Here is a 24037-nt window from a genome sequence, read left to right on the forward strand (position 1 = left end):
GCTGAAAGCCTACCTGAACCCACGACTCGAAGAGGCCACATCATCTAATGATTGAATTGGCTGATGATGATGATGATACACCTCGTGCACTCTGAGCACTCAAACCGCTTAGTTTCCTCATGGTGGAAGATGTACATGATTTAATAACAGCGCTACGTTTTCAATACAAGAACAAACAGCGCGCCTAGCTGGCCTGTCAGCGCCAAGCGCCTGCTTCGTAACAATACGGCTACCCTCGGTCGTTTTCGGAACGAGGCTGTTGCTTCCTCTCTGTCCCTGATGCGCCTGAACGGTGGCGCTACCTAACGGCAAGTCCGTGAGGTTCCGCTTTTCACTTGTCTTCGCCACAGACAGTTGACTGTCAACCATCCAGCGCGCGGGAAGGTATCTGGCCCGGCCACGGTTGTCAGTCAGTAGGTGTGTTGTGGTGGTTGCGAAGCGGCGAGCGGCGGGGACTCGTAGTCACGAAGAGGATGGGAGAGAGGGAGGCAGCGACACAGCCGAGCGCCAGGCGCAGCAGCGCAGGTTAGTCCGCGGCTCTTCAAACTACGGCAGCGGCTTGCTTCACAAGAGTGGCGTCCGAAGAACAACTTGACAGTGGTGCTCGCAGGGGTTTCGTAACCGATGTTCTACACAACAATACTTCGCCAGTGCTGCACGCGGAGGTTTCGTTACGGATATTCTACACAATAATAAATGTATACCTTTTGGGATGGTGAGAGGAGAGGCGCGGAAGTACCTGTCGCGTAAATCATCCAGCACACCTCACTGCAGTCACAGCTCGTGCACGAAAAGAATTCTATTCTTCTTTTCAGAATTCAGAAGCTGTGTTTATTACCTTGTCTATCAGTTCACTGCAAGCACCATACGTACTCACAGTTTTTCCAACTTTCCATATTTTGGATGTCAATCAACCCTTACGCCAAAATGTTCACACACACACACACACACACACACACACACACAGACATGCTGATTTCTACTATTTGATGTGAAATTAGTTGAAACTACTTTGCCCTATTTCCGTACCTAGTTTAGCATTTCTAACCGTCTTACCTGCAACGCATTGTATTTTCTTGATGGGTGACACACATGCATTGTTACATCGAATCATCACTAAAACAAATGCGCGTCTATGAATGACGTTCGATTTCTTTTCGTAGGTAGCAGTTTTTAGTCAACGTAAGGTGCGAATATTACTGTTATTTTTCTAGTTTCCTTTATACTGTCTGGTTGGAGCAGGTTAGTATGGATTTTCCACAGAAATAATTCATTGGGGTTGAAGTATTACGTATTTTCGCCATTCGATAGACTGAGCGGTCCTTTAAGAAAGTACGGTAACTTTAATTTAGCTTGTATTATTCATATGTGTAGAATTTCCACTAAATAATCTAACACTGAATGTGTGTTGTTAACTGACATATTGACGGTATTAATTAAACAACTCCTTCAATGTTCCGACGCGTAAGGAAAAAATCGTCTGTTTATTTTGAAACTTGCTTTGCAGAGGGACTGTAAGGCGATGTTGATATCAAGAATATTCGTCTTTATGATTTGAATACATTTTGCCCATACAATTTAAGGGATTTTGTGTTATTGTAGTTATTACTGCAAAACTTTTTAATGGGCAATTTTTCCGCTTTATCCGTTAATTTATCCACATTTCTTCAAGTGAACGCACAGAAGGTTTCAAACATTGAAACTGTCGTTTGATTCGAACTTATCTCTCTACACATAGAAGTTTTAGGTGAAGGTGTCAGTCGGCTCTATGCACTGCTGTGGCTAAAATATGTAGCAGCAGCCCGCTTTGTTCGGGGCATTGTGTATTTGGTGAGGTGTCGTAGCAACCGTACTTCCAGCGTAACTATGTAGTGTACCGGTGCTTCAGTTTTGAGGCATAATGTTCGAGGGAAGACAGGAAACCACCCAACTGCTGAAATGCCTTTGACATCGAATTCACTGGTGTTTTAAATACGAAAGTTGACTACTTTCACACATAGCACATCGAGGAAAGTAAATTCTTCTAGCATCGCAGATTTGCAAGAATGAGCTTGACTTATTACTATAAATCAAATTTTCAAAGTTAAGTCATATAGCCTATATATAAACAGGGCACCTTGCATGACTAGAGACAGGATGTTCATACTTGCACGACATGTACATTAGTATGTTCTGCAGAAATTATTAGCATTTCAATCACCTCAGTTTAGCATGTGTCCTGTTGCGTGGTAGGCACAGTGTTCGCCATGGGCCCCGATAACTTGTTCCATGTGTGATGCCATCGATGCATATAAGGAGCGGATGGCGTCCAAGCAGGGGTCAAAGTGCTGCACCTGTTTTACCATATTCCACAGATTTTCAATTGATGGCAAGTCTGGCGATTTGGGGGGAGGAGAGAGCAAAAGGCTGACACCCTGTGACACGTGTTCGTGCAGCAACATGTGGTCGTGCATTGTCTTGCTGAAAAATGGCGTCTCAGGTGTTGTGCAGAAAGGGTATGGCTGCAGATCGCAGGATATCATTCACGTAGGTTACACTGATCATAGTGCTCCAGACAGGCACCAACTGTGATTTGTGGCTGTACCCGTAGCACCCCATACCATAAGGCCTCGGGTTGATGCTGTATGTCTTGTGCGAATGAATTCGTAGTGATGCCACCCCCCCCCCGCCTCCCTCTGCAGCGAACCAGAATGCGGCCATCATTTTCAAACAAGCAGACCCGGATTCGTACGAGAACACTACCTGATGCCATTCCTCTCTCCAGTGACATCCAGCATGTTTGTGCACACTCGTCAAAGGTAGGTGGAGAAGCGCACATAATCGATGCCGTAATAAACTGGGACAGACTGCCACCCCTGATTGCGTACGATGTGTTACTCTGTTCCACTGTTGCGCCAGAGCCGATAAGGTCGCAGATCTGTCCTGCAATGGCATTCGGATGAGGTGGTGATCTTTTCAGGGGGTGGTCTGGGTGGTGCGACATGACCCATCTCGTGTTCTACGGACTTCCTTGAACCATTCGGCACACGCCCATTGCACTGTCAAAATACTTCATTCCCCACGAGTAGCAATTTCCTGGATGAATGCACCACATTTTCTCACGCTAATAATGCGTCCTCTTTATGAATCAGAAATAACTTATTATATCAGTGCATTGGTTTGTTTGTAATGTGATTCTAGCGGAAACAGTCCATGTTTCTGCCTTGTGGGGGCAATATGTGCAGTCTGTGGTAATTGTGTACATGTAAACGTTGCACTGATTGTGCTGCATGTCATTATGAGATTTGTGTTGCTTCAGGATTGTTCAGACAACAGTAACGTATGATCAGAGACTCTGTATAGTCACTCTAATACGTCGAATGTCGCTGTGATTCAAAGTGCTGTGCCCAGAATTTGGAATAGGCACCTAGTGACAGGATCAGTTGAGGATCGTCACAGTAGTGTCCGCAGAAGAAAAGAAGCAGAAGTGAACGATCGATAACTGCTTATAACAGCAAGCGGAAACCGTCAACACAATGCTACACGTCTGTGGCGGCAGTTCCAAAAAAGCTACAGGAGTGCAGGCGTCAACACAATTGACACAAAGTAGGCTCCGTGAGCAGGGATTGCTTGCCAGAAAATCCCTCGGGGTTCTTCCGCTAAATCGGGTTGCGAGAGGGATCGTGTCGCATGGACACAAAGCCATTCTTTGTGGACGAGCCAGCAGTGGGACAAAAGACTCTCTTCTGATGAGAACCGCATCAGCCTCGACCCTGACAGTACTGATATTAGTGTGTGGAGACAATGAGGACAACATTTACACCCTCACTGTATTGCAGACTACCACTCTTGTCAAGGCAGCTCGGTCATGTTTTGGGGGAGGCATCATGTGTGGCCGCAGTACAACCCTTGTGGCAATAGGTAGGAGGATGGCTGGTGTGAAGTATCGGAACGACATCCTTGCGTCCACAGTGGCTCCATTTGGTCAACACATTCGGATGGGATTCACGCTGATGACCGACAATGCAAGCCTCCATCGTCACAATCTTGTGTACACCTTCCTAGTCGAGCACAGAAGTAAGCAGATGGAATGGTGTCCGTATTCTACAGATCACATCTGCATTGAGAATGCATGAGACTTGCTAAAACGAGTGGTTTGCGATCGGCCTGTCCCACCAGAGACCTTACACGTCGTCATAGAGATCGTTGTGGAGATATGGAACAACATACTGCAGGCTTGTCTGGATAATTTGGTAAAGAGTACGCCTAACAGTCAAACTGGCTTCAGTTACAAGGAGGTCAAGTTGGATTCTAAACAGTGTGTTATGCAAGATGACAGTGAGAAGAAACGGCGTGTTTCGAACGGAATCGTTTGATAGGCTTCTTTTTATTGTTTTTATCAAGTAAAAATGTGTGCATCTTCTTTTTTTATGACTGTACCTGACAGAGCAAAGTCAGTTTTGTTTCCAGTATTGACAATAAACAACATGCAACATTTATTTTGACCATTGTATTTTTTTTCCATACAACAATTCGTATTTGTACGAAGTTTGATTGAAACTGGTCTAGGCATACCAGGGCTACGTCGGAACACACACACACACACACACACACGCCAACACATATCCATATTGTACCTTGTCTAGGTGAGTGTTTCTTTGCGTGGTGCCTGCAGAAATCGTTTCAGGAGGGAGCAAAGCTCTAAAATTGGCGTTTCTGATATAAAGAAGTTGGTCAGATTCAAGATACGCGATGCCATCAGAACTAAATGTTATACGTGGCACAAAAAACTCATTACGTCCCAGTGAAGTGATGGTTATCCACCCAGTACATGAATAAAAACTGTGCACTTCAGATTCCAGAGGGGATGTGGGGCAAGGGCCCTCTTTTGTCCCCCACCCCACCTCAACCCCTTGTGGACGCCTGTGCGTCTTCGTACGAAAACGAAGTAACTATAGAACGATGGACAAAGTAGTTGTTTTACTGTTTGCTGCTCTTCTTCGTTGTCATACTGTGAAGCAAATTGTGAACAAAGTCTGTTATCTGCCACCATCTCGTGAGTTAAGAGTTCTGGAGTTCTAATCGCTTCTCTGTAATGGCTTTAAATAAATTTGCACATATTGCATATGTGTCCGTACTTCCAGAATTCTGTTGTCTGGTTTTTGGCTGTTAGCGTAATGACAAAAAGAGTGCATTGCATCATTTAACATTAGTTTGTAAAGTATGCTATGTGGAAACTTAATTTGGCTGGCGAGTTTGTTGTATGCCCATGGCGCCGAAAACCAGTTTTTTTAGCCTACATAATACCTCGTGTCCTGTGGACTATTCAGGGCGCTGCACCCTGCATTCCAGCTGAGGCGACAATAATTACTGAGTTATGCACAGTGCCGGTTTAAGGCCCAAATGACACAAGCAGCTGCATTGGGAATCAAGCTAAGAGGGGCGCCTCTAAGTACCCCTAGTGCAAAATTTGTACACAGTATCACTAATAGTAGCGAAAACAACCCATTTCCACGCTCATTACAAAAAAAAATGGCTCTGAGCACTATCGGACTTAACTTCCGAGGTCATCAGTCCGCTAGAACTTAGAACTACTTAAACCTAAGTAACCTAAGGACATCACACACATCCATGCCCGAGGCAGGATTCGAACCTGTGACGTAGCAGGAGCGCGGTTCCGGACTGAAGCGCCTAGAACCGCTCGGCCACGGCGGCCGACACCAGGCGAGAACACCTTAAATAGCGCGTACTGCATGCAGTGTTAAAGAACATGTGCACACAATACCTGTGCAGACTGTAACATTATGTGATTGTCTTATCATTTTAAATCATTCACTAATCGAGCAGTCGCTCGGCAACAGCTACAGTTAGCAAATAATGTTGCGAGAATGTAAAAGGTGAACGACCTGTGACGTAACTTGTTTATTGTCGAAGCGCCGTCAGAGATGCAGTGAGTTATTGACTTTGAAAACCGCGGCGCGAAAAACAGACAGAAGAAGAACACTTTTACACATTTTTTTTTTTTTTTTTTTTGAGGTACGAGATATTCTCGATGAACAGTTACTCATTCTTCTCTTGTCTCCTGTAACTTGTGTCGGACGCGCATGTCTTGCCGCCGTATTATTATTGTTAAAATTAATATTGTTCTAGTGTAAATGTGTAATACTAAAAGTGCCTAGCAGTAGATTTATTGTGCGACGTGTATGTTAAAACGTCGAAGGAGTTGTTTTCATTAAGAGAAGTGCCAGTCAAAACGTCATCCATGTTAAATCCTTCATTGCAGTGTAAGTTCGTCTATTAATTGCCATAAATTCAGAGTTTCATGGAACTGGTGTATGGACTATTTATTTAATATAGAATCTATGTCTCACTCCTTCATGAAGTTAATTAATTTTCTTTATGTTTCTGCCAAATAGAGAGTTCACAGTCACGAATTCTTTCGTCGAGTTCGGACGGAAGTTGCATGCGGCGAAATATTTTCTCCGCGCCATACTCTACTGATAAATGCATGATAAACTACGGTCCCTTAGGAAATTCATGTTGAGCTATCCAGAATAATTATATTTTGAATAGGCATTTACTCTCCTCTGCAATGCAACTTCCGACTGATCAGACGATCAAAGAAGAATCAGCCGCACACGGTCGGCGTTCGCAAATATGTTTCCACCGCTGATTATAGCTAAATGTTACAGCACAAAAGTAAACATATTGTTATAATTAGCGACTACGAACGGGGACGTTTATAACTGTATGTTTATGTATACTCATTACGTAAACATATCGTTATAAGACTCACATGCCCTTCAAAGTTAATGCAGTAGCCGATCCGATGGCCGTTACGCACCCTTTCGTTTTGCCCCCTGACAACACGGCCATCACACTGTTGATGCCTGAGCTGTTAGTTATCCAAGCGTGCCACTTAGTAGATGAATGTTTTCCTGGGGCGTCAGGACTCCCAGCAATGGCTGTCATGCCGGTTGGACTTTCCTGCGGCTGGCTGGCGCTTGTGGGGGAGGCCCTGATCGAAGCAGGTGAATTCAGTGCAGACGTTCCACAAATGAAGTATATCAAAGTACACCAAAACAATGGCCATTATGATCCGGCCATCTTATCAGAGAGGAATATAAGTTCCAATGCGGACACCTGTAACCCTTGGCTACCCCGTGAGAAGAGGATGAAGCCAGACTTCTGGGCGCGGAACAATTTATGCAATACTTAGTATTTACTCGTACTGATGGCTATATTTTTATGATGACAAAACCATTATTTTCTGTGCGACATATTCAAGATACATTATTTGGAGAAGCTGAGTCATTGGATAACTATTGATTGAAGCCTCCTCTGCTGCACGATCTAAAGCTCTTTCGGTACCATACTTGTGACCACTGTCCAGCACAAAACTTTAAATACGGTCCAAGTCTTCCACAGAGATCCTATGCTCGAAACAGACGAAGAGCTACAGGTTAATCTCGAGCAGCACCAGGTGTACATTTGTCCGATGCATCCAGAATTCGTACAGTCGTACCCCATGAGAAGAGGGACAAGCGGATTATTTTCTTGTTTTGTAGACGGTATGACGATGCCCCAAAAGGGCGAAACACCTGGCCAGAACGGAATGCAATAATTTTTACCTTATTTCCTCCTCTTCTGCAACTTGCATTGCTCTACAAGAAACGCACTTCACTGATTACCATGACCCACCACACCACGGTCATCGTTCATTCTCTCGAAACTGTGGTAGCCCCAAGAGGACATCTGGAGAGGTCTGTACACAGGTTCTCGCAGATGTCCGTGAGTGGATTCCCCTTTCACACAACGTTGGAAACAATAGAGGTGCGGGTGCATACGGCTTCAGCGATCACCGTTTGCAACGTTTATGTACCTCCCAGCAGGCCGCTTACTTACTTGGGTTGACCAAGTAAGCAACAAATTCCACCCCCTCCCTTATTTTCCTACTTAGGAACTTCAGTGCACACCACCCCCTGCAGAGGAGTACCACTTCTAATTGATCAAATTGTTCATAACCTTGACCTGTGTCTCCTGCCCACTTGAGTGCCGCCCGTGGCGCCTCTCCGTGTATCGGCCTAAAATCTCCTCCTCCAACCTCGTGGCTTTGCTGCATTGGACACTACATGGCAATATTTGTGACACGCCCACTTTTCAGTGAACCTGTCACTTTCTTGCCAACACCAGATGGACCAGTTACCATGTTGGATGCTTCAGAGTGCCATTTGGCAAGTATGTGCCTCTGGTGCTACCTTCGCCGCCTCTCTGTCTGATTGTACTGATGAGGTGTTGCATGACGCACCTGACACGGTCACCCACGCCACTGGAACTGTGATTCCTCTTTCTACAGGTCTCCTCTGTCGCCGGCCTGTGCCATGTTGGATCAAAGACATTGCAATACCTGTTTAGGACCGCCGAAGAGCCCTGTAGCGTTTAAAGCAACGTCCTTTGCAGACCAACCTCATGACTTTTAGGTGATTGCGTGCTAAGCCCCACTGTGCAGTCAGGCGAGAAGCAATGCTGTCAGCACTACATCTCCTCCCTGGGAGAATGTGCCTCCTCATCCCAAGAGTAAACCAGGCTCCACAGTCTCCCAGGCTGCCAAAGATCAACAACCGTTCTGGTCTTTGTACCTGTGTGTCGGCTCTTGCTGAACACCTCGTGACCGACTTTGCAACAACATCGACGTCCGCTTCTTATCTGGCTATCTTTCTACTGCAGAAATGGTGAGTTGAAAGACATCCCCCGTGTTTCATCCCCTCCCCCTCTCTACAACCTACCAGTGTCCCCAGGCCACGATTCAATTCATAATCAGATGATTCAGCACCTGAACGTTACTCAAACGCTACATCTGCTCAGGTTCTTCAACTTAACTTGGCCCAAAGATGTCTTTCTGTCACAATGGCAAGATAGCATTATTATCCCAATCCTTAAACCAGGCAAAAACCCAGCGTCTCTCAACAGCTACCGATTAGCCCCACTAATGTGCCCCGCAAACTACTTGAAAACATGGCTGAGAGCAGATTATGGTGGTTTCTCAAATCTTGCGGCCATTTGTGCCCCTACCAGCGTGGTTTCTGCTACGGATGATCCACAACCGATCATCTGGTTAGGTTGGAAACAGTAGTCTGACAGGCTTTTACTAAACGCCGACACCTCAGCTCAGTCCGTCTTATCTAGATAAGGCAAAGGACCCCACTTGGCATCATCACATTTTACTTACCCAGCCTGCATGGCTGGGGTAAACCCCCTGTCTTATGTCGAGGATTGGAAACCATGAGCAAGGTCAGGCAGAAGCCTACATAATGGGAACTGTACCAACTGTAGACGTCGACAGCCAGAAGATTGCATTGCTTCTGCCGGTTATCCTCACCAAACACTTGATGCACTCGTGGCAAGACTGCCAGTCCAGTGCACGCTGCTGTTCTGTCTTGCTGAAAATACCCGTACAGTCGTTCGTCTTCAGTGAGGTGACCTACATGTGGATTAAACAGTTTCTTGGTAATCCAGTCAGCGTTGGCATTTGGTGAAAGAATCGTGTTACGATGCAGACACCAGACACTGCACAGCAGACATCAGCTCTGAGATCATGCAACGACTCTTGAAACTGAGATGATGATTCTTTTGGTGCATAATGGTGCATGTCCTGTGAATTCACATGCCCTGACTGAACCAGCCCTCATCTGAAGAAATGAAAAACTGAGAATCTAAAAGTGCTGATACCACCTCACTCAGGAACCACCAGCAACACTCAAGACGCGAAAAGTTCGTCTGGAGAATGTAATTCATGCACAGCAGTAAATTTGTAAGGACATAGATGCAAATACTTTTTGATAATGTTTCGATACGACGATCTCTTAATTCGTGCTGGCACAGAATGTGATTTCCAAACTACGATGCAGGCTTTCCTTCGCTGGAGCAGTGATGTTTTCTGGCGTCGGAAATATTTTCGGTTTTTATTCACTTGGCTCCATTTTATCATTAAGTTTTATATTGCAAGCTTTGCTGGGAGTTGTGCCGAAACATTTACATTCTTAAACTCTTGCACAAACAGTTCAGTACCTTTCCACGAGTTGTGCTGTGCCCAACATCCGTCAATGAACACGTTGTGTTTGGTCGTGAGCGCCATTTTATGTTGGATCCTACTGCTCACTAAAAGCGTCTGCTCTTTTCACTAACGGACGACGACTCAGGTCAGCATCTAGCTATACTGATTAAGGTTTTCAGTGATCGCCCTCGGTGATTTTCACTCGAGGTACATGCGAGCACGGTTCCTTTGAGAAGGCGTGGCCAATGTCCTTCGCAATCGTTGAAACAATCTGAGATTGTGCTCCGTCTCTGATGACCTCATGTCGAAGGGACGTTAAACCCGAATATTCCTTCCTTCCTTCTGAACAAAGCGTGTAGGAGACGCCCGTGTGCAGACACGTGACAGCAAGCGATTGAAGGATGTCTCGATCGCCTCCACTCGTGGAGCATCGAAACCGGCTTCCGTTTCTCACCCAGTAAGACCGTTTGTGTCAATTTTTGGCGACGTAAGGAGTTTCTTCCACCCTCCTTACATCTAGGTCCTGTCAACCTTCCGTTTTCAGACGTCGCTAAATTCTTGGGTCTTATGTTTGACAGAAAACTGTGCTGGTCCTCCCACGTTTCCTATCTTTCGGCTCGCTGTCTGCGATCGCTTAACACCCTCCGTGTCCTGAATGGTACCTCCTGGGGAGCGGACCGAGTGGTCCTTCTCCGCCTCTATCGCGCCTTAGTGCGCTCGAAATTGGATTATGGAAGCATAGTCTACTCCTCTCCTCGGCCGTCTATTCTTCGGCGTCTCGACTCTATCCACCACCGTGGATTACGTTTAGTGTCTGGAGCTTTTTACACTAGCCCTGTGGAAAGCCTTTATGCTGAGACTGCTGAACCTCCGCTGTCCAATCGGCGAGCAGTCCTCCTGAGTCGTTATGCTAGCCATCTGTCTTCCATGCCTGCTAATCCAGCCCATGACCTTTTTTTCGACGCCTCCTTTGATGTAGGGTATGCAGGCCGCCCCTCCTCCCTACTACCCCCGGGAGTCCGCTTCCGTCAACTGCTCCATTCTCTTTCCTTCCGCTTTGCTACAACCTTCTTGACAACTTGGGGTACAGCACCGCCTTGGCTCCGTCCCCGGATTTGCCTGCTCCGTGACCTTTGTCAATTTCCCAAGGATGGTACCCCTACACTTGTTTATCGTCGGGCATTTGCTGCTCTATGTGCAGAAATGACGGACGCCACATTTATTTACACCGACGGCTCGAAAACATCGTTAGGTGTAGGGAGTGCCTATATTGTTGGCGACACCCCAAATCGCTTTCGGCTTCCCGACCAGTGTTCGGTGTATACTGCGGAGCTTTACGCTGTTCTCCAGGCTGTCCACTACATCCGCCGCCATCAGCGGATACAGTACGTTATCTGCTCAGATTCTCTCAGCTCTCTCCTCAGTCTCCAAGCTCTTTACCCTGTGCACCCTCTGGTCCACCGGATTCAGGACTGTCTGCGCTTGCTCCACCTGGGGGGCGTCTCGGTGGCGTTCCTCTGGCTCCCGGGACACGCTGGTATCTGTGGGAATGAGGCGGCCGATATAGCGGCCAAGGCTGCAGTCTCTCTTCCTCGGCCAGCTATTCAGTCGCTTCCCTTCACCGATCTACGGAGCGGTTTATGTCGCAAAGTTGCTCATTTATGGCATGCGCATTGGTCAACACTTTCCCGTAATAAATTGCGGGAAGTGAAAGCCCTTCCTTGCGCTTGGACCTCTTCCTCCCGACCGCGTCGTCGGGAGGAGGTAATTGTAGCTAGACTCCGGATAGGGCACTGTCTTTTTAGCCATAGACATCTTTTAAGCGGTGATCCTCCTCCACTCTGTCCCCACTGCTCTCAGCTGTGGACGGTCAGACACCTTTTAATTGAATGCCCCTATTTTAATCCGTTACGCTCCCGTCTACAGCTATCGCCTGATCTATCGTCGATTTTAGCAGATGACACGCGCTCAGCCGACCGCGTTCTCCAGTTTATTAGTGACAGTGAAATGACGTCAGTCATTTGAAGCTTTTTTGGGGACAACCACCCCCTTTCTGTAGTGGATTTTTAAGCATTCCTTTTATTTTTAGTTTCTCCAATTTTATGACTTTGTTCCCATTGCTGCTGGTTTTCAATTTCGGTTTTTTACTGTCTTAAGTCACGGGCTGGGCGCTAATAACCATAGACGTTTTGCGCCCTAAAAACCAAAAAAAAAAAAAAAAAAAAAAAGCAAGCTATTGGTGCGTCGGAATCGCATTTTCAGTGATGGGCAGTTCCCTTGTTCATTACCAATGTCCCCCCTTCGGAGGTTCGAATCCTCCCTCGGGCATGTGTGTGTGTGTGTAGTTAGACTAAGTAGTGTGTAAGCCCAAGGACCGATGGCCTCAGCAGTTTGGTCCAATAGGAACTTACCACAAATTTCCATTACCGACGGCCTTTCCCGCGTCAGTCGCACAAAAGTTTTCCGGGCCCACCTTACGTGAGAAAGCCCCGACCAGGGAGTCGGGCGTGCTGCAGGTGTGGCCGGCGTCCAGCTGCTTAACATGGAGGCACGCACTGTGGGGGCGCGGTAGGTGTCGCCCGTTATGCTGCGGCTTTCTGTCAGGAATTCACAGCAATCTATGCGGTACCGGCTACTGGATGCAGTTTGTCTCAGTATTTTTTTTTTTTTTTTATTGTGGTCACTGTGGCCGTACGGTTAGAGGCACTTCAGTCTGGAACCGCGTGACCGCTACGGTCGCAGGTTCGAATCCTGCCTCGGGCATGGATGTGTGTGATGTCCTTAGGTTAGTTAGGTTTAATTAGTTCTAAGTTCTAGGCGACAGATGACCTCAGAAGTTGAGTCGCATAGTCCTCAGAGCCATTATTATGGTCACGTTGCGATGTAAATAAAACTGCCAACGTTTCAGCCATTGGCACACGCAACCTGCATCGAGGTATCTACACTCCTGGAAATTGAAATAAGAACACCGTGAATTCATTGTCCCAGGAAGGGGAAACTTTATTGACGCATTCCTGGGGTCAGATACATCACATGATCACACTGACAGAACCACAGGCACATAGACACAGGCAACAGAGCATGCACAATGTCGGCACTAGTACAGTGTATATCCACCTTTCGCAGCAATGCAGGCTGCTATTCTCCCATGGAGACGATCGTAGAGATGCTGGATGTAGTCCTGTGGAACGGCTTGCCATGCCATTTCCACCTGGCGCCTCAGTTGGACCAGCGTTCGTGCTGGACGTGCAGACCGCGTGAGACGACGCTTCATCCAGTCCCAAACATGCTCAATGTGGGACAGATGCGGAGATCTTGCTGGCCAGGGTAGTTGACTTACACCTTCTAGAGCACGTTGGGTGGCACGGGATACATGCGGACGTGCATTGTCCTGTTGGAACAGCAAGTTCCCTTGCCGGTCTAGGAATGGTAGAACGATGGGTTCGATGACGGTTTGGATGTACCGTGCACTATTCAGTGTCCCCTCGACGATCACCAGTGGTGTACGGCCAGTGTAGGAGATCGCTCCCCACACCATGATGCCGGGTGTTGGCCCTGTGTGCCTCGGTCGTATGCAGTCCTGATTGTGGCGCTCACCTGCACGGCGCCAAACACGCATACGACCATCATTGGCACCAAGGCAGAAGCGACTCTCATCGCTGAAGACGACACGTCTCCATTCGTCCCTCCATTCACGCCTGTCGCGACACCACTGGAGGCGGGCTGCACGATGTTGAGGCGTGAGCGGAAGACGGCCTAACGGTGTGCGGGACCGTAGCCCAGCTTCATGGAGACGGTTGCGAATGGTCCTCGCCGATACCCCAGGAGCAACAGTGTCCCTAATTTGCTGGGAAGTGGCGGTGCGGTCCCCTACGGCACTGCGTAGGATCCTACGGTCTTGGCGTGCATCCGTGCGTCGCTGCGGTCCGGTCCCAGGTCGACGGGCACGTGCACCTTCCGCCGACCACTGGCGACAACATCGATGTACTGTGGAGACCTCACGCCCCACGTGTTGAGCAATTCGGCGGTACGTCCACCCGGCCTCCCGCATGCCCACTATACGCCCTCGCTCAAAGTCCGTCAACTGCACATACGGTTCACGTCCACGCTGTCGCGGCATGCTACCAGTGTTAAAGACTGCGATGGAGCTCCGTATGCCACGGCAAACTGGCTGACACTGACGGCGGCGGTGCACAAATGCTGCGCAGCTAGCGCCATTCGACGGCCAACACCGCGGTTCCTGGTGTGTCCGCTGTGCCGTGCGTGTGATCATTGCTTGTACAGCCCTCTCGCAGTGTCCGGAGCCAGTATGGTGGGTCTGACACACCGGTGTCAATGTGTTCTTTTTTCCATTTCCAGGAGTGTATTTGTGATGTGTTACGACAGCTGTGTGTGGCTTTCACTGGGTTCATATCGTGCCATTGCCGTACGTCATGAGCGTCTTGGTGCCGCACATACCCTGCCGGTCAAAAAACTGAATTCGTGGAGGCGACAGTCAAATTGACACGGAAGTCTACTACATGCCTGGCTACGCAATTGCTAATCATTTCGGCACAACTGCAATCATTAAGGAAGAGGAACGTCATCTACATACGGTACGTACACGGTCCAGTCAAAGTGTGACGACGCCTACAATATGTTCGACGTCAAGGTGCAGCAAACCAATGGCAGACGGCAGGTAGCGGCAATAGCAGTAGAGGATATACGAAACTTGTCAGGGGACGCGGAAAACAGTGCAATAGTTGTAACTCTTCAGGCTTTCCCGGCGATCTAATGACATCTTGGGTTGTCGGGTGTTCTGCCGGATATCAGCGTCGTACTTGCACGATATTTCGGTCACGTAGCTCGTGGCCTTCATCAGGTGCGACCTGAGGTCTCAGGTCTCAGGTCGCACCTGATGAAGGCCACGAGCTACGTCACCGAAATATCGTGCAAGTACGACGCTGATATCCGGCAAAACACCCGACAACCCAAGATGTCAGTGCAATAGTTGTTCGTAATGCGGAAACGGACCGATTTATCTAACATCTAAAAGGGCACGGTGATTGGCTTTCGAGTCGAGGTTGGAAGGATCCCCGGAACGTCTAAGTTTCTAATCTGTTTGCATGCCGTCGAGGTTGATGTGTACCGCGCATGGCATAACGGCGCCATCCGAATATGTGGCCGAGGCGGCGGTGGTGTACCACGGGCCGTAAGAGGACAGGGATGGACGACGGCTGCCCGAGTTGTGTGTACGGGCGAGCAGGCGCGCTACTGTTCAGCAACTGAGCCGAGCCTCAGTACTCTGTGAAAGGTGGTTCTGGCTAGAGAAGACGGGTTGCTAACGCAACTACTTAGATCCGAAGATGATCCAGAGTGATCGAAACATGTAACCTGATTAAAAGTGTGCAACTGAGTTTCTTGTTGGTGGACTATTGTTGTATAACGTGTTATAGTTTTCGCGGTTCCTGTATTTCTTTTGCATCGCTGACGGGTTGCTAACGCAAGTGCTTAGATCTGAAGATGATCCAGAGTGATCGAAACATGTAATCTAATTAAAACTGTGCAACTGAGACTGAACAGTAAATGAGAATTATCTTTAAGTTTATTCCTTCAACAGTGCATTTACTTTTCTCACAGTACAGATTGCTTTCTTGTTGGTGGACTATTGTTGTATAACGTGTTATAGTTTTCGCGGTTCCTGCATTTCTTTTGCATCGCTGTTTCTTTGCCAGTGGCTGTAGACTAATAGGATACAATGTTACTGTTTAGCAACAGCAGGAAAAACAGGGTGTTTCTAAACGAACATACCGGTTTTAAGGCGTTGTAGCATTTATTACGTTCAACTTACAATTGTAAATAATACACCAAATGAAAGAGAAACTCAAACAGTTTTGTTTGTATACCTGTGTGCAGTTTGAAGAGTATGGAACGACAGAGAGTGACTGAACAATGTCTTTCACGCTTAGCCCCAAGAAATATCCCCGCTGAAAGTTTAAGGGCCTTTCTTTTACAGTGAATCAACTGTAACTGATGTTTCTTATCTTGATGTGCTACAGCTAAGCTGAACAACACATCTTTATTTGGGAGCAAGAAGGTGCGCCGCCCCAGTACGCAGGTGCGCGGTTGACGCAGCATTTTGTGCGTGACCTCCACGTTCACGCACGATCTGATGCGATCCTGCGTGTGTGCCTCCGATACCAGCTGATCTGTCCGACTTCAGAAACAGTGCTGTTGCAACAGCTACTCCTGACACGCTGGTCAAGGTTTCGGAGCAACTCGCCTACAGACCCGATGTGTGATCGGTGTTCACACTGAATAATTGTAAGAAAAACTGTTTGTGTTTCACTTTCATTTGCTGTATTATGTATAACTGTAAGGAGAATGCAATATGTGCTACAAAGCCTTAAACCCGTACATTTATTTTGAAACACCCTGTATTAAGGGGAGACGGAAGGCAATTTTTTATCCCTATTCTACCAATGCTATTTCATCATTTGAAAAGGTACACTTTTTATTTTTTCACTAATAAAATGTTAGTTATTATAAAATAATTTCCGTTGTGTTAGTGGTTCTCAATTAATTGCAGTAACTTATTACCATCTTGAGTACAATTTACCAATTTTCATATTTCTAAACTCAATTAGTTTAGAAAATAATGGTACCTGAAAGTTAAAAAAATGTAATGATTATAAAGATTCCGCTTCGATTGAAAATTGAAACCGGATGTTGACCTAGGTTTCGGAGGATTTTCTTTTGTGGAAAGTTTATGGGAAAAAATACCCCCTACACCTTTTTTCATGGTTTCTATATTTGCAACGTTTCTCCTTACGGCCAAGCCATAATAATTCTGTAATCGATGTATTTCAACATTTGTCAGGTGAGCTATACCACCTATCTCCTTACCATCCTGTAATAATATCGTCAGCCTGGATCCCATTCTCTTCTGGACATGCCCAATGCATTCTAATTTAGAAACAGAAGCAGAAAATAACGTACAAGGAATAAAAGCCTTTGCATTATCTCTGCATAGTGCAAAAAAGAAGGCGTGGCATTTAAATGACAGATGGCACAGAGCGTCAGGAAATCCACCATACTTCACCAAAAAACTGTCGTATTTATATGAAACAATAACTGTTTTGCGCAGAAAATAGCGGGCATATCGAATACGCAAAAATCTAAAAATTTATTTTTTGAGCCGGTTTGCCTTCCGTCTCTCCTCAAGAGAGTGAAAGATAATGTCATCTAGCGACTGCGAAATTCGCCGACACGGAAACGAGAAACACTGCAGAGTAAGGTAAGCGTATTTGTTTTGTTTCTATACGCCACTGAATTGAAAAAAAAATAGGTTCTATTGCAACGTATATAACAATATACGTATCAGTTATTGACGTTGGCTCTGATGATAAAATGTTATTGTTATCATTAATTTACTTCCGAATATACAGTACATATTTATTTGCCACTAAGACTTTTTGAAACCACCCACACAGTGGTGTAGGACTGAGTGCCTTGTTTCACTCCGTGCAGTCATTCACCCTGGTGCAACCCCTTTGTGAAAATATGAAGAAAATAATTTATCGTGAGTTACTAAACCATCAAAATTAACATGGATTTAGCCATTCGCTCTGTAGCACAACGGCTAAGGCTCTGGAGTGATAAGCTAAAGATGATTTTTTTTTCCAATTCTCATCAAAATGAACGTGGATTTTATTTTTATTCTCTAATATAGATTTAAGTATACACACTCCTGGAAATTGAAATAAGAACACCGTCAATTCATTGTCCCAGGAAGGGGAAACTTTATTGACACATTCCTGGGGTCAGATACATCACATGATCACACTGACAGAACCACAGGCACATATACACAGGCAACAGAGCATGCACAATGTCGGCACTAGTACAGTGTATATCCACCTTTCGCAGCAATGCAGGCTGCTATTCTCCCATGGAGACGATCGTAGAGATGCTGGATGTAGTCCTGTGGAACGGCTTGCCATGCCATTTCCACCTGGCGCCTCAGTTGGACCAGCGTTCGTGCTGGACGTGCAGACCGCGTGAGACGACGCTTCATCCAGTCCCAAACATGTTCAATGTGGGACAGATCCGGAGATCTTGCTGGCCAGGGTAGTTGACTTACACCTTCTAGAGCACGTTGGGTGGCACGGGATACATGCGGACGTGCATTGTCCTGTTGGAACAGCAAGTTCCCTTGCCGGTCTAGGAATGGTAGAACGATGGGTTCGATGACGGTTTGGATGTACCGTGCACTATTCAGTGTCCCCTCGACGATCACCAGTGGTGTACGGCCAGTGTAGGAGATCGCTCCCCACACCATGATGCCGGGTGTTGGCCCTGTGTGCCTCGGTCGTATGCAGTCCTGATTGTGGCGCTCACCTGCACGGCGCCAAACACGCATACGACCATCATTGGCACCGAGGCAGAAGCGACTCTCATCGCTGAAGACGACACGTCTCCATTCGTCCCTCCATTCACGCCTGTCGCGACACCACTGGAGGCGGGCTGCACGATGTTGGGGCGTGAGCGGAAGACGGCCTAACGGTGTGCGGGACCGTAGCCCAGCTTCATGGAGACGGTTGCGAATGGTCCTCGCCGATACCCCAGGAGCAACAGTGTCCCTAATTTGCTGGGAAGTGGCGGTGCGGTCCCCTACGGCACTGCGTAGGATCCTACGGTCTTGGCGTGCATCCGTGCGTCGCTGCGGTCCGGTCCCAGGTCGACGGGCACGTGCACCTTCCGCCGACCACTGGCGACAACATCGATGTACTGTGGAGACCTCACGCCGCACGTGTTGAGCGATTCGGCGGTACGTCCACCCGGCCTCCCGCATGCCCACTATACGCCCTCGCTCAAAGTCCGTCAACTGCACATACGGTTCACGTCCACGCTGTCGCGGCATGCTACCAGTGTTAAAGACTGCGATGGAGCTCCGTATGCCACGGCAAACTGGCTGACACTGACGGCGGCGGTGCACAAATGCTGCGCAGCTAGCGCCATTCGACGGCCAACACCGCGGTTCCTGGTGTGTCCGCTGTGCCGTGCGTGTGATCATTGCTTGTACAGCCCTCTTGCATTGTCCGGAGCAAGTATGGTGGGTCTGACACACCGGTGTCAATGTGTTCTTTTTTCCATTTCCAGGAGTGTATTTCATATACTTGACATCATCTGGGATGCCTTGCAACGTGCTGTTCAGAAGAGATCTCTACCCCGTGGTACTCTTACGGATTTACGGACAGCCCTGCAGGATTCGCGGGGTCACTCCCCTCCAGCAGTACTCCAGACATTAGCCGTGTCCTTGCCAGGCCGTGTTGCGCCACTTCTGTGTGCTCGCGGGGGCCTCACACGATATTAGGCAGGTGTAACACTTTTTTTTGCCTCTTCAGTGTATAACACGAATAGCAAAAACCAACACTCCCCACTGGTGTACGCCTAAAGTTACTTCCCCTGCCGATGAGTCCCCACCCAAGACGACGTGTCGCGGAGACAACTGTATCGTCTGCGAAAAGCCCGAGGTGGCAGCTGGTGCTAGCCGCCCAGTAGGGAAGGAGGTGCTGGAGTAGTGGCGAGGTGCAGCCGGCCGGGCAGCAGAGCCCTGGAGGCCGGCCGCAGTGACGGCTGGAGCGCCACTTTGCGCCAATTGGGACTTCCTGGGCAGGCCGGCAGTCGTGGCAGCGCCGGCCGGCGTCAACGCGGCGCGCGTTGCGCCCACCGGGGGCCGCCGGGCAGGGCGTCACCACTACTCCGAGGCACCAGAGGGAGCCAGTTTCTTGTACAGGTGCGTTCCGAGATACGTGGCTGGTTGTGATACACTGTGTCCCATTTATCTCGACCACTCCAAAATCATTTTTTTGCCCAGAAGCAAAATTTAAAATGTGTCAAGGGGATGTTGCTCACAATGGGACTTCTCCTCACCGCCTCACCGAGTTGACTGATATTCACAAAGTGGGCCACGAGTTGGCCCTCTACATACACTGACCTCACACAAGTCGTGGGACACCTCCTGATGTCGTGTCGCACCTCCTCTTCCCCGGCCTGGCGCAGCAGCCCGACCTGGAGTGGACTCACCCAGCCGTTGCGAGTCCCCAGCAGAAACTCTCAGCATTGCTGCATCTACAGCCGTCCATAACTTTAAACTGTCGCTGGAACATGGTTGTGCGCCAACTCACCTCTACATCTACATCTACATCCATACTCCGCAAGCCACCTGACGGTGTGTGGCGGAGGGTACCTCGAGTACCTCTATCGGTTCTCCCTTCTATTCCAGCCTCGTATTGTTCGTGGAACAAAGGACTGTCGGTATGCCTCTGTGTGGGCACTAATCTCTCTGATTTTATCCTCATGGTCTCTTCGCCAGGTATACGTAGGAGGGAGCGATATACTGCTTGACTCCTCGGTGAGCCGGCCGCGGTGGTCTCGCGGTTCTAGGCGCGCAGTCCGGAACCGCGCGACTGCTACGGTCGCAGGTTCGAATCCTGCCTCGGGCATGGATGTGTGTGATGTCCTTACGTTAGTTAGGTTTAAGTAGTTCTAAGTTCTAGGGGACTGATGACCACAGATGTTAAGTCCCATAGTGCTCAGAGCCATTTGAACCATTTTTGACTCCTCGGTGAAGGTATGTTCTCGAAACTTCAACAAAAGCCCGTACTGAGCTACTGAGCGTCTCTCTTGCAGAGTCTTCCACAGCAGTTTATCTATCATCTTCGTAACGCTTTCGCGGTTACTAAATGGTCCTGTAACGAGGCGCGCTGCTCTCCGTTCGCGCTGCTCTCCGTTGGATCTTCTCTATCTCTTCTATCAACCCTATCTGGTACGGATCCCAAACTGCTGACCAGTATTCAAGCAGTGGGCGAACAAGCGTACTGTAACCTACTTCCTTTGTTTTCGGATTGCATTTCCTTACGATTCTTCCAATGAATCTCAGTCTGGCATCTGCTTTACCGACGATCAACTTTATATGGTCATTCCATTTTAAACCACTTCTACTACCTACTCCCAGATAATTTATAGAATTAACTGCTTCCAGTTGCTGACCTGCTATTTTGTAGCTAAATGATGAGGGATCTTTCTTTCTATGTACTCGCAGCACATTACACTTGTCTACATTGACATTCACCTCCCGATTATATGTCCCATAAATGCTCAGTTCGATTCATATTGGACGATATTCGTGGCCAAACCATTCGCTTGAATTGTCCGCCGCGCGGGATTAGCCGAGCGGTCTCAGTCATGGACTGTGCGGCTGGTCCCGGCGGAGGTTCGAGTCCTCCCTCGGTCATGGGTGTCTGTGTTTGTCCTTAGGATAATTTAGGTTAAGTAGTGTGTGAGCTTGGGGACTGATGACCTTAGCAGTTAAGTCCCATGAGATTTCACACACATTTGAACATTTTTTTGAACTGTCCACAGTGTTCTTCAAGCAGATTTCAAACGTTTGTGACCCGGTGACATGGTGCATTGTCATCCATAAAAATACCATCGTTATTTGCTGCAAATGGCCTCCAAGTAACAGAACATGACCATATCCGGTCAATGATCGGTGCAGTTGGACCTGTGGACGCAGTCCATTCCATGTAAACACAGCTCACACCATTGTGGAGCCACCAGCAGTTTGCACGCTGCCTTGTTGACAACTTGGGTCCATGGCTTCGTGCGGTCTGCGCCGCACTTGGACCCCTACCATCAGCTCCTACCAACTCAGATCGGGACTCACCTGACCAGGCCACTATTTTCCAGTCGTCTAGGGTCCAACCGATACGGTGACGATCCCTGGAGAGGCATTGCAGGTGATGTCGAGCTGTTAGCAAACGCAATCGCGTCGGTCGTCTGCTGCCATTGACTATTAACTCCAAATTTCGCTGCACTGTCCGAACAGATACATTCGTCGTACGTGCCACACCGATTTTCGCGTCTATTTCACACAGTGTTGCTTGTCTGTTAGCACTGACGGTTCTGTGTAAACGCCGCTGCTCTTGGTCGTTTAGTGAAGGCTGTTTTGGTATTTTCTGCACTCTCTTGGCACTGTGGATCCCCGAGTATTGAATTCCTTAACGACTTCCGAAATGGAGTGTCCCATGCATCTAGCTGGAACTACCATTCCATGTTCAATGTCTGTTAATTCGCGTCGTGGAGTCATAATCACGTCGGAAACCTTCTCAGTACAAACGACAGCTTCGCCAGTGAAGTGCCCTTTTATAAGTTGAGTATGCGATACTACCGCCCTCTGTATATGCGCATATGGCTGTCCCATGACTTTTGTCACCCCATACGCAAACAGGATAACGCAAGTCTCCAAATTTTTTCTAGAAAATACACATTGAAAACTTTAGGAGTGCTTATGTATACCGTACGGTAAAAAAGCGACGTACCGCGAAGGAATTATCCCAGTGGAACGACAATCGGAGACAAACAAATGATTACGGTTTCACAAAATTTGGATCACTTATTCAGGAGAACGAGCTTCACAAATTGAACAAGTCAGTAAAACGTTGGTTCACCCCTAACAGTTATTCGGCTTGGCTTTGATCGACAGAGTTGTTGCAAGGGCCAAGCCCATAATGCTCCAGACTTTCTCAATTGAGGAGAGATCGGGCAACCTTGCTGCCAAGATGTGGTTTGGCAAGCACGAAGACAAACAGTAGAATCGCTCTCGCCCTGTAGGGCCGGGTATTGTCTTGCTGAAATATAAGCCAAGGATGGCTTGCCACAAAGGGCAACAAGATGGGGCGTTATTTCAATTTTGTATACAGGAACGTGATGGTGGTCAGTCGATCGAAACTGGTTGTGTAAATAAGGATTTTATCGGCAGTTCAAGGCGGTAATCACGATATTTTTTCAATTAAGCAGTGTGATCGCCTTTCTTGTCACTCTGTTCCTTACCTACATACCTGTATGAACAGCAGTACGTCTTTTTTAAGTATCATCCTGTATTTTTATTTGGTAATCCGCTTCCTCTCCTCGAGAACTGTTGAAAAACTTATCAGAGCGTACCATTCATGGAATCATGACGTTCTTAAAAAAAATAACACAAATCTGACTTTGACCGCCTGTACTTGTAGGCAGTACTGTTGCACGGAGTAACGTAACTCGTCCGCTTGCTGCTGTTGACAGTAAACAAGTGGAAACACGAGGAAAATGCGCACTGGTCATGTATGTGCGCACAGCAGCAAAATAGTTTCCAACCAGAGGACTGAAAAACATTTCGAAGTCTTCCAGGCAGTACCTGTCACATGGCTGTCTTTAACACCATACTACTTCACATAGCGCAGTGTAAACTAGCTCCTATCTTGCCCTCCGTCGTATTACGTCTTGCCAAACTAGGAATTGGTGGGCAGGAGAGGAGGAGTGCAGTTTAACATTACATTTAGCTAGAAATGCGATACTTCCTCTTTCAAATGGCTCTGAGCACTATGGGACTTAACATCTGTGGTCATCAGTCCCCTAGAACTTAGAGTTACTTAAACCTAACTAGCCTAAGGACATCACACACATCCATGCCCGAGGCAGGATTCGAACCTGCGACCCTAGCGGTCCCGCGGTTCCAGACTGTAGCGCCTAGAACCGCTCGGCCACTCTAGCCGGCATTTCCTCTTTCCTATCCGCTGTTCAGTACGTGTAATGAGACCAATACGCATGACAGCTCCGCTCCCAGCTACAGCTGACCTCGTATCTGTCTAGTGGGGGAGGGGAGGGGAGGGGGCAGGGAGGCGGCAGCGAGGACACGTAGGCCGGAAGCCGTGGCCTGCCGGATGTTCGTAGCCGGCGGCGTGAGACGTGCGTGGGCAACAGGTGCGGGGGCGTTAGCCGCCCCCCTGCAACAACAGCGCGAGCTGCTGCCGTGTTTACGTCCGTCAGCCGTTCTGTCACGCTTCACTCCATACTGCATCTCAAACCTGCGGTCTACCACGTTGCTATTACCCCGCTTACGAACTCACGTTGCGAAGGATTACTGTCGATAATCTTCCTTCTTTGTATGTTTTCTGATATTGCGTCCAGAGACACACAAAG

The 24037-nt window shown here is 48.0% G+C and overlaps 1 protein-coding gene across 1 annotated transcript in view; it reads left to right on the forward strand.

Moving 5' to 3' along the window:
* Positions 1-389: 389 nt before the first annotated feature.
* The window catches only part of LOC126101592 (uncharacterized), a 228287-nt gene continuing 204639 nt past the window's right edge, over positions 390-24037 (forward strand). The window contains exon 1 of the mRNA XM_049912271.1: positions 390-525. Within this exon, the coding sequence (XP_049768228.1) occupies positions 474-525 (52 nt within the window). The 5' untranslated portion in view covers positions 390-473. The remainder of the gene's footprint in view (positions 526-24037) is intronic.

Source organism: Schistocerca cancellata, chromosome 9 (assembly GCF_023864275.1).
Source record: "Schistocerca cancellata isolate TAMUIC-IGC-003103 chromosome 9, iqSchCanc2.1, whole genome shotgun sequence".
In the NCBI taxonomy this organism is placed as follows: Eukaryota; Metazoa; Arthropoda; class Insecta; order Orthoptera; family Acrididae; genus Schistocerca; species Schistocerca cancellata.